This window comes from Panthera tigris, chromosome A3 (genome assembly GCF_018350195.1).
Source record: "Panthera tigris isolate Pti1 chromosome A3, P.tigris_Pti1_mat1.1, whole genome shotgun sequence".
Lineage (NCBI taxonomy): Eukaryota > Metazoa > Chordata > Mammalia > Carnivora > Felidae > Panthera > Panthera tigris.
The window spans coordinates 45263601-45280979 of record NC_056662.1 but is presented as its reverse complement, the minus strand read 5'-3'; the positions used below and the strand labels follow the sequence as shown (position 1 = coordinate 45280979).

Below are 17379 nucleotides of genomic sequence, written 5' to 3'. Positions count from 1 at the left end.
CAGAATGTTGAGTCTGGTTTGTAAGCTTCCATGACAGCAGTGGGAACCCTGGAGGGAAGCCAGGTTTGGGAAGGAGGAGGATGAGTGTAGCTTTGGGAAGTCTCGGTTGAGGTGCCTGTGGGACACCCAGGTGTTGGTTCTGGCTGGACAGTAAAAATATAGGGACTGGAGCTTAGGAGAAGAGGGGGCAATCATGCTGTTGCCAAGGAAGAAATTCTTTGCAGAGAAAGTGACAATCAGGGATTTGGGGTAATCCATTCTTTCATTGAGCAGATAAAGAGGAAAGATAAAGAAGTAGCGTGTGGGCTGGGAAGGGGGTTGGGTGCCAGGAAAGTGTTTTGTCACAGAAGCGCAGAGAAAAGAGAATTTCAGGGAATGAAATGTCAGCAACGTCTGATGATGCAAAAAGTTGAGCAGTAGGACTAGGAAGTGGCAATGCATCGAGGAGGTTGTCCCTGAGTGCTGAAAGAAAGGTCTAGGTGAGTAGTGGGATCAGAAGCCAGATGGGGAGAAATGGAGTAACAGGGTGAGATAGTGAAGGCTATGCACAAGAATACCCTTTTAGAAGGGTTTTCTTCATCTGTTTGATGATGAAGACAGGATCGTATCTCAAGGAGTAGCTTGGTCATGGTAGGGTTTTGAAGGATGCACTTGCCTGTTCGCAGGCTGACAAGAGGGAGATAACTGATGACAGGGTATTGGGGGACGTGTGTTGAGACAGGGTCAGGTATACAGAAGAGGATGCAGAGAGGAGTGTATAGATGCCCTGACTGCTTCTGTAAAACCTGAGGCAGATGTTAGGCACAGAGGGGAAGGAATGTGGGACAATGCACTGTGGTTGTCTTGGACATATAGCAGATGCCTCAGAGTTTTACAGAATGCTCCAGGCTCTGGAAGGTCAACAAATCAAATATGGGCATGTGTCCAAGGATGCCAACAGGTAGTTTTGTATTTTGTTTTTCAATGAATTGCTCAGTTTTTTCCCCTGTGATTTACAAATTGATATAAATCTTGAGCTTAATTTTTTTCCAAATTGGTAGATATTTCAAATATGAAACGATTTGATTTTTAACCTGTTTTCCAGTTTTGCTCCACTTAACTTTTTTTTGCAGTTGTGTGGAAGAGAAAAGTGTGATATTATGGGTAATCAAAACACCAAAGAGGGGCGCCTGGGTGGCTTGGTCGGTTGGGCGTCCGACTTCGGCTCAGGTCATGATCTCACGGTCCGTGAGTTCGAGCCCCGCGTCGGGCTCTGTGCTGACAGCTCAGAGCCTGGAGCCTGTTTCAGATTCTGTGTCTCCCTCTCTCTCTGCTCCTCCCCAGTTCATGCTCTGTCTCTCTCTGTCTCAAAAATAAATAAAAGTTAAAAAAAAAAAAATAAATAAATAAACACCAAAGAAAAATATTAAAATCTCTTACCTTAAAAAAAGCACTACAACCAAAAAGCCCCACTTTATTTTTTTAATGTTTATTTATTTTTGAGAGAGCGAGCAAGAGACAGAGCACAAGTGGGGGAGGGGCAGAAAGAGAGGGAGACACAGAATCTGAAGCAGGCTCCAGGCTCTGAGCTGTTAGCACAGAGCCCGATGCAGGGCTCGAACTCACAAACCGTGAGATCATGCCCTGAGCTGAAGTCAGATGACTGAGCCACCCAGGCACCCCAAGCCCCATTTTAAAGGCTCCTCTGTGCCTCCTTTTCCCCCTTTTGCTTTCTTTGTCCTTTTAGAAAAATCTCATTGCTCAAGACTGTTATCAGTTAGTTTGTGCTGCATAACAAATTACATTATAAACCATCCCAAGACTAAGTGCTTTAAAATGAGTCATTTAGCTTATAATTTTCTGGGTTTGTTGGGCAGTTCTTCAGGTTTAGGCTGGCTCATGCCTCTTAACATCAGCTAGTAGTGGATGGCCTCATTTACATGTCTTGTAGTTGGCAAGCTATTGACCAGGGCGTCTTAGTTCTCCTCCATGTTAGCAGGCTATCTTGAGCTCTTTACATGCTGGCCTTAGGATTGTAAGCTCAGCAAGTGCAAAAGGCTTTTTAAGGTTGTACTTGCTACCTCCCAGTTGCTAATGTCACATTGGCCAGAGCAAGCTATGTGGCATCTCAGATGCAACATATAGAGAAATAGGTATCTCTTGATAGGAGAGGAAAAACTTCATTCTTGCAGTCTACTACAAAGAATCATAGTAAAGAACCAATAAAAATAGGGTGAGATTTTGCAGTTTCTTGCTGTTAATACAATCTGTGTTTTGATTGGAGTACTAGGAAGAAAGTATACCAAAACAACAGAATGAAGGAAGATGTTTGCTATAAATGATGAAATCATCTTGTGATAACCAGCCTTCCAGTTATTCAGGCCAAAACCTGAGTTTATTAGCTCTACCTTCAAAATACATCCAGAATCATTGGCTTTTTCTCACTGCCTGGGCTGGTAATGCCAGTGTTCCCATTATGCTCACCTGGATTATTGTATGCCCCAGAAATGGTCTTTCCCTTTCCACCTTTGTGCCCTGCACCCCCTTGAGAGTCTCTTTGGAAGAGCAGCTGGAATGACGCTTTAAAAATGGGTCAGATCATGACTCAGCACTCTGAACCCTTAAATGGCTTCTCAATTCTGGAAGTCATTACAATGGCCTCAGACCCTACCTGCCTGCCTTTATCCTACTGCTTTCTAACCTCACCTGATGCAGTTCTCCCCCTTCACTCCAGACATAAGGGCCTTCTTACTGTTTCCTGACCATGCCATACTTGTTCAGACATAAGGACTTTGCATTGTCCAGTCCCTCTGCCTGGAACACATTTCTCCCAAATTTTCATATGGCTTGTTTGCTTACCTCCAGATTTCCATGTGGCTTCTTCCCTTTCTTCTTTCAGATCTTTGCTCAGATGTCATCTTTTCAGCACCATGTTCCCTGACTTCCCTAGTCAAAATTGCATACCATGTCTTTTGACATTCCCATCTGCCTTCCCTCTTATTTTTCTCATTTGTTGGATGCCTCCTCCTGTCAGAATATAAGCTTCCTCAGGGCAAAGATTGTCATGTTCTGTTCACCTGCATCCTCAGGTCCTGGAAGAATCCTTAGAATGACATAGAGCCATTCTTTAGTATTTGTTCAATGAATGAATAGTATCTTACTTCACAGAGGTGTGGGGATTCAGTTACCTCAGGGGTCCACAACTTACAGCTCAGTGCCTGTTTTTATAAATAATTTTTTGGACACAGCCATACCCAGTTCATTCATGTGTTATCCGTGGCTCTTTTTGCCCCATCATGGCAGAGTTGAATGCTTGCAAGACAGGTTACAAAGCCTAAAATATTTACTATCAGCCCTTTACAGAAACAGTTTTCCAAGTTAGATGCTGAATGCCAAACACTTAGCACAGGGCTCACTACTTAGAGACTGGAGAATAAATGGAAACTGCTGCTATAGGTTTTTAGTTTTTATTATTTAGTTATTATCAAGAGGACAGTGTGCAATTGCCTAAAGAGATACATGACTTTTTATAGTTACGACTTCTCTATGCCCCTTCATATAAAAAAAATGAGAATTCTTTCTTTGCTTTTGCTGTGTAGTCCATCATAACTTGAACTCAGAAGTAACTAATTGAGAAATGAATAAATTTCCTTCCATGGGTTGATAGTGACCTAGAAAATATGGAAGCTGTGTTTAAACAGTTAGCGAGGAGAAACTCTGCTAGATGTGGGCTCGGGTGGTCTGGCTTGGTGTCTGTCTACATGCCTGTCATGGGTTCCACACTGCCTCCTTGTAGTTTTTGAATAAACGAATATATGTTGAAGTTTAAATGTTTTTAAGGTAACATAATTTTTAATATCCTAAAATTTATACATTGTCATGATAATTAATTTTTTTATGTATTCCAGGGAATAATAAGTCACAAAGGGAGGAGCTGGACTCCATCCTCTTTCTTTTTGAAGTAAGTTTTTGTTAATTCATTTAGCTTTTAAGATTTTTGCTGAAAATATGATATTGTAGACCTTAATTTCATTTGAAGACATAAAAAAGTGATGGGCATGTATTTCTTTCCTTCCTCTTTTACAAACATTGCTGTAAAGAATTTTTTTTTTGGAAACGTGGGAGAATTTTTCCTATATGGTTACCTAGATGTGAAATTATTAGATAGAAATGTATACACATTTCAAATACTGATATTGTCAAATTGCTTTTCAAAAAAGTCATGTAAAGTTATATGTAAACTTATGTTGAAGTCATGTGTGTGTTTCCCCAGCCAACACTGGTGATAGTTTTTTTTTTTAAATATATGCAAACTGGCATGCAAAAACTTATTCTTTTTAATATATTTTTCTGACCACTAGTGAGATTGCAATCTTTGTATGTGTCTGTGTGTCAATGTGTGTTGATCATATATTCTTTTTTTTTTTTTTTAAGTTTGTTTATTTTTGGGAGAGAGAGAGAGTGCACACCAGCTGAGGAGGGGCAGAGAGAGGGAGAGAGAATCCCAAGTAGGTTCCGTGCTGTCAAGCACAGAGCTGGACGTGGGGCTTGATCTCACAAACCATGACCTGAGCTGAAATCATGGTTGGATATTTAACCAACTGAGCCACCCAGGCACCCTGGATCATATATTCTTTTAAAAGTTGAAACAATATTTGGGTGTAGTTCTTGACCTATTAAGCTTAAAGTCATTCTTGTCTACATGTATTAGACAAGTGGCCAGGTTACTGATAACTTGGGATCTATAATAGAAAAAAATTGTAGTTCTAAAAGTTAATTGTTGGTTATCTAGAAATTATTCATGATTTGAAGAGACATGTGCTTAGGCTGGTGTGAGGTCAACTTTATGACTCTAAAGGACATATTTGTTGCAGAGCTGGCTGGAGGGGGAGGCCAGGGGAGAAGGCTTCCATGGACTTTTTGGGTTTGTGGATTTATGAAATAAAACAGATCTGAAAACCTCTCCCACCCAGTATTTGGCTCATGACTGGCAGTCAGTAACTGTGGTTCCTCTTTCTCTCCTTTAAGGGCTGTACTCCTTCCCCAGAGTAACAATAACTGCATTTTATGTATTTTCTGTGGTAACCCTCCTGTGAATGAAACCTGTGCAGAGGAGTTTTTTTAACAGGAGCTTTGATTAAGTATGTCACTTAAATATGTTTTTACTGACCATCATTTGTTTTAACTATTCCGTTAATTATCTTATACATGTAGCATTTGATATATTTACTAAAGCATCTATAACATAAATGCAAGTTTTGAAGCATGGCGATAAAGCTCATTCTCTTGATTCCCTCCCCCTCCAACATTTTAAGAAGTAGAAGGTACTTGGGTGCTTCTCCTTGATCCTGTTCTTTCTCTTGTCTGGACGCAGCCGCTCCCTTGCATTATGCTTTTCCCTTTCTTTTCTGAAAATGGTTTTACCACAAGTATTTGTATCCCTAAACAATGCATTGTGTAGTTTGGTTTGGTTTTGAGTGTAATAAAAATGGTCTCACATGGGACATAATCATCTGTGGCTTGCCTTTTACACTCAGCATTATTTCTGAGATTTATCCATGTTTTTGAACTTTGTTCAAGTTCATTCCATTCCCACTGCTGGATTAAGTGAATATGCATGATTTATTTAATTTCAACATTTTGTTTACAGATTTTTTTTGTTGTCTTCTTGGTGGACTGTCTGGTTGTGAATAATGACAAGCTTGCCAGTTAGTCTGTTTTCTTGTCTTACGGTGCCAACCCAGCCCTCCAGTCCCTTGGTAAATAGACATGATAAAGATGGTCATCCTGCTTCTGATTCAAAGAGAGTTTTATTAATGTTTCACTATTCAGGACAATGTTTTCTTTAAAGTTTTGGTAGATAACTCTTTATCAGATTAAGTTCACTTCTATTTTTTTTTTCTGCATTCACTGAGATAACCATGTGATGATCCTTCATGAATATTAATGTAGTAAATTGCAGTTCTGAATTTGGGGGAGGCACATACTTTGTTGCCATTTTTGGATCTATGTTCAAAACTTGAGGTTGGCCTAAATTTCCTTTTCCTCACATTGTTTTTGAATGATCCTATTATAAAGGTTGTAGAACCTGGTGTCAAATATTTCTTTTTCTGTTATATAAAATAGTTTGCATAAGATTGGAATGATGTGCTCCTGGAATGTTTTTTAGTCTTTCTTGTAACAACCATCTGAAACTGGTGCTTTTTTGTTTTGTTTTTACTGGGAAGATTTTAACCACTCGTTCAGTTTCTTTAATCATTTTAGGATTTTTCAGGTTTTCTATTTTTTCTTGATTCAGGTTTGGCAAATTATATATATATTTTTAAGAATTTGAGGGATTCTAGGGGCGCCTCAGTGGCTCAGTCAGTTAAGCATCTGACTTTGGCTCAGGTCATGATCTCATGGTTCATGGGTTCAAACCCCACATCAGTCTCTGTGCTGGCATCCTGAGCCTGCTTGGGATTCTCTTTTCCTCTGTCTCTCTGCCCCTCCCCTGCTTGCACTCTCTCTCTCTCAAAATAAGTAAGCTTTAAAAAAAGAATTTGAGGAATTCTAAGAATTTCTGTTCACCAGAGTTTTAAAATTTATTAGTGTGACCCTTCTTTTGAGGGTCATAATTCTTTCAATTTTATCTACTCCGTATTGATCTTCATTGTCTTCGGTTGTTAGGTATTTTAGACACAGTATTAGCAGTAGCGACAAATAAAAGTACTTGTGTCACCCTTTACAGATACCATTTTGTTAGCTTCTGGTTACCATTGCAGCAGCCTTAAACTCTGTTCCCTGTCTACTTGTTCCTCTAAATGCCTTTTCTCTCTGGCTTCTCTTAAAGTCTTTTTCTTAGTCTTTGGTGTCCTGCAGCTTCGCCACAGAATGTCTACTGGAAGATCTCTTGTCTTGCTTGGTGTCTGTGTTTCCTATATTTCCGGATTCAGATCGTGTATCATTTCTGTAAAATAGCTGCTGTCTCTGATCAAATGTTGACTCTTTTCTGTCCTCCTGGTGTACTTCCCAGGATTCTTATTTAAAACTCTTGCTCTCTCCTCTATGCGTCTCCAGTATGCTTTCACCCTCTTTCCCAGCCTCCTTGTGCTGCATTCCAGGGAGTTTCTTGGTCTCATCTGCTGCTGAACCATTCTATTGTGTTTTAAATCACAATTTTTTTTTTCATGTTTTTATTTAAGTTTGGTGCTCATGTGTGGCTAGTTGCTTTTGATAGACTTTTGATCCTTGTTCCTTTCTAGACCTCTTTTGTTTTCTTGAACATTTAACAATGTAACATTTTATGTTCTGTATCTGATCATTCCAATATTTAAAGTCTTCAGTTGTCTAAATCTGCTATCTCTCAACATGGCTTCTTTTCTTGCATACTTTTGTGGTAGGATTTTGAAATCAGATTTAATTGAACAATTTAATCTGTTTCAAGCCTGTGTTTTTCTGGAGGGTTTATTTTTCTTTTGCCAGGAGGCTGGGAGTGTTCTCGGTTGGGACCACTTTGGCTCCATTTGAGGATCCTGGTTTATAAATGGAATTTCAAGTTCATTTCCTCAAACTTAAGGTGTGGTGGGAACTGGAGTCTGGAAGGCACAGGGATCCAGAGATCCTGTAGTAGAATTGGCATTAGTTCTCTGGTATCTCAAATTGTTTCTCTTGAGCTTGTGGCTTACAGATCAGGTTTTGGCTGACTTTTCTTCTCTCACCTTCCTTCTTGCTACTTCCTTTCCTTCCATTTTTTAAGTCTTTTGTTAGGTTCCCAGTGTCCTCTAAAGCCCAAATGTGTTTTGAGAATTACATTTGCTGCCACTGATTGCAAATCTAGTTGTCCTGCAGTGAGAAAGCCCATCAGGGACCGTAGTCCTATACCTCCCACAGAGGAGGTTTTAATACCTTCTTGTGTCCAAAAATTCTAGATTAGGGAGGGTGTTATTACAGATACATTACCGTCTACAGAGGATTAGTTGCCTATATAATAGAACAAATATATATTATTCAAAGCTCCATAAAACTTTCATTTTGCATAGTAAATATGAATGAATAATGAACTGCACTACTTTTGTTTATGTTCTCTTTCTGTCTCTGGCTATAGAAGGTAGGTTGTAATTTGTATGGTTCATTTTGAGAATTAAGTAACTTCACTGCTACTTTCTACAAGTTAGTGCCATATAAAGAGATGGTTTACAAGGATTTGGAGGTAAATACATATCAAGGTGTAAATAATTGGGAAAGGCTTCCTTTAAAAAAGGTGGAATTATTAAGACATGTTAAATCACAGAAGGGATATTGTGTAAAGACAGTCTATAAATACGAAGTGGATTGGAAGAAAGCACAGAGGTGAGAGAGAGTTCAGAAGGCTCAGAAGGAGAGTATGCAGGGAGACCTGCTGCGTGCCTCTGTAAGTCAGGGGCAATCTGGAAGGGAACCTTTGGAAAGGAAGCAGTAGTGTTTGCATGTAATGAGCTACTGGAGACATTACAGCACTCTGATGAAGCAAGTGGTGTGCAATCAAGGCTGCTAGCTCAGTTGAAGTCGTGGTTTCAGGCAGCGAGCACACCTTTCCATCTGCCTTTATCTCCAGTGGGAGGACTTGTACTGTTTGAAGTTGACCTCCAGACACCTTTGCCTGTGGCTGCAAATCTGTGCATCGCTTAGAGTTTCTGTGGTTGCTGGTTCATGGGGATGTCTGTCTTTTTTTTTTTTTTTTTTTTTTTTTTTTTTTTTTACTGAGATTCACTTGTTAATTTTACTCTTTTTTCAAAAAAAATATATTTCATCGATCATTGTCATGTGTTTCAAATGGGAGTGGGGATGATAGTGTGGGACCCCATCAAATGAATTTACATTGCCATCTTGATGAGAATATAAGTGTTTTACATGGCCATCCTGTGTCATTCCTTCCTGTTGAAGTGGGTTCTGTCTTCCCAGTTTTTGTCAGTGGAAGAATGGGGCCTTTATTATGTTGGGTGACTTGGCCAAGATTGCACATCTATCAAATGGCACATAGAGATTTAACCTCTGGTCTGACTGTAGAACCCATTTTCTTAAGGTGCCATGGCACCTTCCATGTAGGAATTTCAATATTCTCCTGCTTCTGAAGCTGTATCTTACAGGCCATGTATACCAGTATGTATCTATTCTTGTATAGTTCATGCACATTTATTGGATACCAGCTATGTGTCAGGCACATTTCTAGGTGCTGGAGATGTGGCAGTGGGTAAGTTAGAACCCCCTGCCTCATTGAGCATATGTTACATTTCATACTAACTGAAGCGTCCACTGGTAACAATGGATTTATGCCAGAGCTCCAGTAATGACTTTCTGAGTCACAGAAAATTCTGAATGGCCCCTTGTAGAAGTGATACTTTGGTGGTAGCCCTTGAGGTAGCTACTTGCATAGGGGAAAAGGAGGGCTGGGATAGAAATGTAAGATACATGATAAATGGGCTTCAAGGCTAAATAATTCACCTGACTTTGAGAACCTTTTGGATTCAGTAGTTGAGAGGCTGTTTTAATGGTACGTGGAATTTGTTTTAATCAGGTATGGTAAGACAGACACACAGACATGAAAATGATTGCCATGAAGGAAGAAATTTTTATTGTACTCACAGGAGTACAACAGAAACAGGAGTCATCACATGTTAGCAGGACTATGAAGAGAAGCCACAGAGAGCATACAGAGAGCAGGCAGAGGGGGGATCTGAGGTGGAGAGCCTTTATTGTGGGAAGGAAGGAATGGGTAAGGCAAGGTAAGCAAGCTAAACAAGTTTAGGATTGGATAGTTTGGATAATTTTGGCAGGCTCTGGCTGTAGAGGTGGTCCCTAGGTGTCCAGTACCTAATCCCCTGGTGATTTTAAGAGGAGGATAGTGTCCCAAGCATGAGAGCCCATAAGAGGAGGTGGTTACGGGAGTGGATTTGGGATTTGTTGGTTTGCCTGTCAGAGGCATGCGGGCAAGCCCCAGATGTCAGAGCATCAAGAATACAGAAAATAAGAAAATAGAGTTAATACAGAGATGTTGTTTTGAGTTGTCTGCCATATTGTATGCCATTAGTACAGAAATGCAGTAGTTTGGAGTTACTTATATATGGTTAAGAAAATTCTAGAATTTGATAGCAAGGTATTTCCTCACCCCCGTACCCACACCCCAATTAACATATACATTGACAGAAGGCATTTAATTTCAAAGCTTATAAATGTTCTGGCCTCAGAATGCTACTCATTTATCTATTTGTCAAGTAATTACAGAGTTAGCAATCACAGATGTACAGAACATTTGACTTCTAGATTCCTTATTTTTAGATTTATCCAAATTACCCCACCAGATTAAGTAAGTCCTGTTTTTTCTCTTCCTAGAGACCTGAGCAGTTTCTTTATAACCTGTAAAGTGTGGTGTGAGCTGGGCTAACATTTCGAGCCTCTCCAGGGTCCCTGTGTGGCTTTCTTTCACTGGTCATTGGGGGTGTTGTTCTGCGAAGGTGCTCTCTCACACACATACTGCTTTGCTTACTGCTCCTTTACCTCTTTTTGCGTAATTTTACTTCTGGCCTCCTGGTTTATGCAATTCTGCTTTCAGGGACTGCCCTTTGCTCTCCTTGTCATCTGGCCCATACTTTCAGGCTCCGTTCAGACCCACTGATTTCTTCTGGCAACTCCAGCTAGAGGTGCCCGTTTTTTTCCTGTGAACTTGTATAAATATGCTCCGGCTAGTTACCATTTCATTATAGCCAGGTGTTCTTAGTTTTCCCTGAAGGTGGCTGTGTCTTAGCTTCCTAATGAGACTATAAAGTTCCTGAGGCCTGCAACCATTCCATACAATCCTTTGTATTCTCCCTCCTATGCACCCCCTGCCCTGATTTGCACCTGTTTATATTTAGTGTTGGATTAAAGCTTCTTGAAGGCACATTTTATTTCCCATGGGGTTATTTGTGATTTTTATATTAAAAACATTTTCCTTCCTCACCTAAATCTCTCTCTGGATAAAAGAAATAGGAAGAAGGTCTCTTTAGATCAGGCCTTGACGCTAACAAGCTGTGTGGCTTTGAGTTGGGTACTCGCCCTTTCTTTACCTGGGCTTTCTTGTATGTGATGTGAAGGAGAGGTACTGGATAGCTCTGGGGTCTGTCTCTTCCAACCCTAACAACCCATGACACTACAGATCAGGAAGTTCACGGGTAAGTCTTTTAGCTTGAAATTTAATTTCACGCTTTCGTTTAGTTTTAAATATTAAATTGACTTGACTCTGACTAGCCTTTGCAGATCTAAACACCTCACTTGCTTTTTCTCTAGGGCAACTCTATTCAATAGAACTTTCTGTGATCATGGGAAGATTCTGTATCTGTACTACCCAGTTAGGTAACCATGAGCTACATGGGCTGGTTAGTGCTTCAAATGTGGATGCTGTGACTGAAATTTTAATTATAAATAATTTCATTTGATTTAAATTTTAGAATAGCCACCTGTGGCTAGTGGCCACTGATTGGACAGAGAAGCTCAATAGTCTTCCCACAGAGCTTTGGTACCTCATTTGAAAGACTTACATCTTTTTGTTAAATGCTTGGTTAAATCCTCAGCATGGTGCACATTGTGTTGCAGGGGACTTAACTTAAGGTTTAGGGTTTTACTGAAATGGTTTCCCTGGGCTTCTCAGGCAGAGTTACCAAAGTGCCGGGGGAGATTATGCCTTTTCCTCCTCCAGTTGGAGAAGCATGGCTCCAGAGTGGTCTTATGCAAACACAAAATTGAAAAGCCACACACAGATTCATTCTACTCTTTTTATGTTTGTTTTTAGATGAAAATAAGACTTCAAATAATGGCCAAATTAAGTACTACTTTATCTCCCCATCACACCCCCTGCCTTCCCTGCACCCACTTCCCTCCCCACAGTATCAAAAAAACACTTATGGTGTCAGTTCAGGATATGTATGCTGTTTCTCCTTCTCCCTTCCTTTGGTGGGGGAGATTCAGGTTGGAGAGGCATGGGCACTAGAGGCAAACAATAGCAGATGAGCTACCCAGAGAATGTAGATGATCTGTGGGCTTCTTCAAGGGCAGTCAGAGGAACAGGAATATAACTATGGTCACTAGTGTTTGTTTTTTCTTTACTATTGAAGATGAAGTTGGCTTGTTTGAAATGTATTGTAGACTTCCTACCTACCATCTCCCTTCCCTTCCTGTGTGGAGGTAATGCTGGATTGGAGGCAGGACGTGCTTGTAGAGTCATGCTGGCTATAGTTATGTTTGGGAGTCATAACTGACCGGTGGTAAATCCAGGGCTGTGGTGGAAGCTGTCTTACTTTAATGGAATTCAACACTGGGTGTTCTTTATTGTTCCAACTGAGCTTATATAGATAGTGGGTTTAGCCTCTAATTCTTTTCCTCAAAATAGGGAGAAAGGATTTTACTAGCTTTTCTGATAATAATAACACAACTAGATCCATTGTGGTGCCCAGAGTCGTGTAAAAGAAGGTGAAATGAGTGGCTGGTTTTCCCCTCTGTATAGTTACTTTGTATTTGCCATCAGTAATTGGCGCTTTCATTTTATTTCCAATACATATGGAAATTGTAACTTTTCACACTTTAATAGCATCTCTCTACTTCAGATATTAATAATGGAGAAGAGGGGCACCTGGGTGACTCAGTCGGTTGAGCTTCCGACTTCGGCTCAGGTCATGATCTCGCGGTCTGTGAGTTTGAGCCCCATGTCGGGCTCTGTGCTGACAGCTCAGAGCCTGGAGCCTGCTTCGGATTCTGTGTCCCTCTCTCTCTGCCCCTCCCCCACTCATGCTCTGTCTCTCTCTGTCTCAGAAATAAATAAACATAAAAAAAAATAATGGAGAAGAATTTCCTGAAGAAAAACTAGAATTATGAATACAATAGGATTACAAACAGTTCTGAGATGTTTGTTTCCATTTCTCCCCTCCCTCCCACCTCACTTTCCTTCCCCCACCTTCTTGGTCCTTTCTTTTGTGGAACTGTATATCTTTTATAACTCTTTGCTGATGAAAACGAATCAGAAGCTCCTGCAGAGGTACAGGGGAAAAGCTTGGGCCAAGTCATAGACCAACACATCCAGGGCCGGTATCCAGCAGGATTCCATCACAATCCTTTTGCTTTCTTTATACAATGGCTAATGCCATTTCTTACGAGCAAATAACACAGAGCAAGACAGCACAACTGTAGTTTTGCAACTAACCAGTTTCCCCATTCCCTGCTTTCCTTTGCTTGATTCATCATTACTTATTTCAGATTGTCCAGTGTGCAAGCATACTTCAATGCTACTCCCTCCTTCTCATGTTGAGGTGAAGGACTTCCTTCCATAAACCTCTCAGGTTATTGCCTTTTATTTTTTCCATAAGGACCACTTTACTGATATTGAGTGGAGGAGGGACAAGAAGAAATAAAATGAGCAAGAAAGACAGATTCTTCTTAAATCCTTTGAATTTAAGTTCTTATTGAGGATTTCAAATATTTGGATGCTTCCATGGATTTTTTTTTCTTTTAAAAGAATGATGCCAACTTTGAATGCAGCTCCTGGGTCACTGCCATAATTCTAAATGACTGATTGGAACTGGAAAAACAAACAAACAAACAAATTCAGTATAAGTTCATGTTTCCTGGAGAACATTTTAAAAAGAACTGAGCAGATAGAGACACCCATCTCCCACCCCAAAGCTGCCTGCATTCCAGCTGACAAAATCAGCACCACTGGTTATCCTGACCAGAATGTCATGTCACTTTTATGACATCAGGGGTATATTTTAATGTGTTATATATATTTTAAATGATAATACAGGTAGGTATGTAATTGTTCTGGCTTGTTAACGTTAGTCATACTTGTTTTTATTAATGTTGAGCCCTTGGTTGGGAACAGCTCCGGATGATAGCAGTATTGTTACAGCATAGTGTGATCTGCTTCACAATATTCCTTGAGGCCCCCCTGCAGGGATCACATTACAGAAGAGGCCTGGATGGCCAGTTGTGCCTTTTCTCATTTGTCTCACGTGTTGCTGGTAGTGATGCATTAGCTCAGAAATCACTCCTCAGCTCTGTGCCCTATAATGGATACTGGAGGAATAATAATTAACATACAGCCCAGGCCTTTCATTCCTATAGCCTCTGGTTATACTGGTGTCTGCTTTGAATCATGAGATGTTTATGATCTCTACAAATGGGAAGATGCAAACAAAATATACATATAAAGTCCCTTCTGGAGATTCTTGAGGTTAAAATTTGATTATTTTATTACAGCATGGTAATAATTTGAAATGGACTGCAAGTGTCTAAGTTGAAAGCCATTTTCAGTGGATGTTTTAACTTCTAAATTTAATATTTAAGACTACAGTTTTCCTTACGCCTTGAGACTTACAGGTGAGAAACTTGGGATTGACCCAACAGGATATACTGAATTACTCAATTCACCTTGGGGAAGGGAAACTGGAGACATGTTTGTGGAAGTCTGAAATTACATTCTGGTGATTATCTGTTGCAATCCAGATGCCCTGAGTTTCCTGGCATTCTGGCCTCTCTCACATAGTGTGCTGCTGGACTCATTGGTAACTGATACCCTCAGAAACAGGTCCCCTGGAAGGCAGCACTAGCAAATGCTTCCAAGAACCCTTTAAGGGCAGATAGTAGAAACAGCATCAGGGCTAAATATATGGAAAATTCACAATAGAACTCCAGCATGTTGTACTTATTGTTAGAACAGCAGAAGATATATAAAGAGCTTTTTCTATCCCTTTAGATTGATTGGAATTAATGTGTTAACATAATTTGAATGAGTTGGTTTCTTTTTTATAAATTTAGGAGAGAGTTGTACAAACACATGCTGTAAATTTTGTCTTGTTTTGTTTGGATATGTGGTGTGGCGGCTATTTGGATATGTGGTGTGGCGGATATGTGGTGTGGCGGCTATTGTATGGTTTGGATATGTGGTGTGGCGGATATGTGGTGTGGCGGCTATTGTGGATATGTGGTGTGGCGGCTATTGTTTTGTTTGGATATGTGGTGTGGCGGCACCTAGTGTTTGATGTGCTTGTGACACTGGACAGGTTGAAAGGGGAATCTGCCTGGAAGTGGGCCATGCACCAGCTGTTCTTGGGCATTCACTGAGTGAACTTGTTGGAGTGGCCAGTCCTGAGCCGACTGCAGGTCTGCGACACTTTCTAATTGTGTTGAGACAAGCTTTTTAAATTCTTTAAGTTTTGGGGATGGCAGAAACCACAAGGTGGCATCTCACTGAGGCTTTGTTAATTCTCTACTCATAACTTACCTCTAAACTCTTTGGAAGTGATTTTTTTTTTCACCTTATGAAATATGACACAGCCAACCAGCTGTGCTGGTACCAAAATCAAAGAGACCTGAAAAGTGCAGTTTTTAGCCAGAAAATAGAATCTTATATGAACTGAAGAAAAGTGTGGAGTAATTGTTTGTGACTGAGATCTCCCATGTAAGATCCTTGTGTGAAAAGAAGACTCCTTTAGAATCTGTTTTAGTGAGTGCTTCACTCAGAGCAAAACTATATATTGTGGGTAGAATTATGTGCTACTTTTTTTTTTTTTTTGAGAGAGAGCATATAATCAGGGTTGGGGCCGAGAGAGAGAGAATCTCAAGCCGGCTCTGCACCATCAGCATGGAGCTTGACATGGGGCTCAAACTCACAAACTGTGAGATTATGACCTGAGCCGACATCCAAAGTGAGATGCTTAACTGACTGAGCCACCCAGTGCTGCTATATGGTACTAATTTGGGGATTTGTGAAGGTCTCTGGATATTCTCTCATTAAAAGCAAAGAGTCTAGTGCAGTTTGGTTTTCTTTAAAAAGATATTAGACCTTTGCATGATCTTAAACAAAGTAAAAAAAAAATAACCTCTTAACAATCTATCAAGTGCCTACACTTCTAAGTTTTTGAATTTGCATTTTCAGTACCCGATGAAAATGCTTTCCTATCGGTAGCTGTCTATTTTGATCAATATCAATAATACTTTTCTTACTCCATGGTTCTGTACATCTCATGCTGGTGCTCTTGAATACCCTCTTTTTCCTATAACTACTTCAGCCTTTGTTCAGAGTTTCAATCTTCTCTCCTACTTGAGTATCCTGGTTAACTAACTAGTCTTTTGGTCTATGATCTCTGCCCCTTGTGTCTCCCTCTCACACCTAGAATGCTGTTTGTATAATGTAATTCTGGTTCCCTTGGCCTTTAAGATGAAGTTTGAACTCCCCTGATGTTCAAGGCCCTTCCTGATCTGGCCTCTACCTCTCTCCATTCCTTGTTACTCGCCTTACTTTTGTTCCCACTGGCAACAAAGCAGCAGGGTTTGCTTTTGTTTTTGTTTTTGTTTTTTCCTGCTGTTGCTTAGTCTGCCTAAAAATGCCCTCCACTGCCTGGCGTACTCCTGTGTATCCTTCAGGATTCAGTTCAAGGGTGATCTCCCTTTGGAAGTGTGCCCTGTCTGTACTCACTCCCTTGTGCACGTACTGACATCCCTGATGTTCTTGCCTTTACCCTTTAGGGCTGTCACTTTTTGAGCAGGAACAGTTTCCTATATCACTTTATTTCTGAGCCCTCACATGGTACCTGGCACAAAAGGGGCACTTAAGAATACTTACTAATGAGTCAAATAAATGTTTGATTTAGAAGGTATTTGTTTTAATTACCTGCACTGATTTGCAGTGCTTGGAGATGTTTTCATTCTTACAAAACTTACTATAAAAAAAAATTGATTTCTTCCTAAAATCACCTTTTTTCAACCTTTTGAGTTTAAAATTTAGAAGTGTTTTTTTTTTGTAGGCATACCTATACAGATTTGCCTCTTTCAGCTTTGACCAGTTTTTGTTCTACAGCATTCACGTTGTTGATAATCTTTAGTCTATAATTATATGGATTTTTTTTAACCTGAGTGTTGCCAAAAGAATGTTTTAAAATCCCTCAAGTACTTGCAATTTTTTTTAAGTTTAAACTCTCAAAGGTGGGCTTGCAATGCATTGAGTTTTCTTGTGACTTGTGCAACTCCTACTTTGATGGTTTTATTCACATGGTTTAGAAAAATAACTTTTAATAAATTTTCATGAATGTTAGAATCTATGAAGTGATTCTACAGACTTGCCTCTCTGCATCTATCTATGAAACAACTCTTAACTATATTCAAAGATGTTGTATTGCACTGTATTGCCTGTTATATCTTGCAAAGATAGAGTGCATTAAAATCTCCTATTATAAGTGTATTAAATCTCTCAGTTTCTGCATTTGTTTTATTTTCATGCTATGTTATTGGTTGCATAAAGTTTCATATTATCCTTAAATTGTGAATTACACTTTTAATCTATTTGAAATGATTCCCTTTGTCCCCCTTAAAGCCTTTTCACTTGATATTGATACTGCTTTGCTGTGTGTTTGTACC

General features: G+C 39.9%; 1 protein-coding gene across 8 annotated transcripts in view; it reads left to right on the top strand.

The window, feature by feature from the left end:
* RALGAPA2 (Ral GTPase activating protein catalytic subunit alpha 2) overlaps window positions 1-17379 on the top strand; it is a 322541-nt gene that overhangs the window by 30294 nt on the left and 274868 nt on the right. For all 8 annotated transcript variants that reach the window (XM_042980989.1, XM_042980987.1, XM_042980988.1 and 5 more), the window contains one exon: window positions 3888-3940. In XM_042980989.1, coding sequence (XP_042836923.1) covers window positions 3888-3940 — 53 coding nt within the window. The remainder of the gene's footprint in view (window positions 1-3887; window positions 3941-17379) is intronic.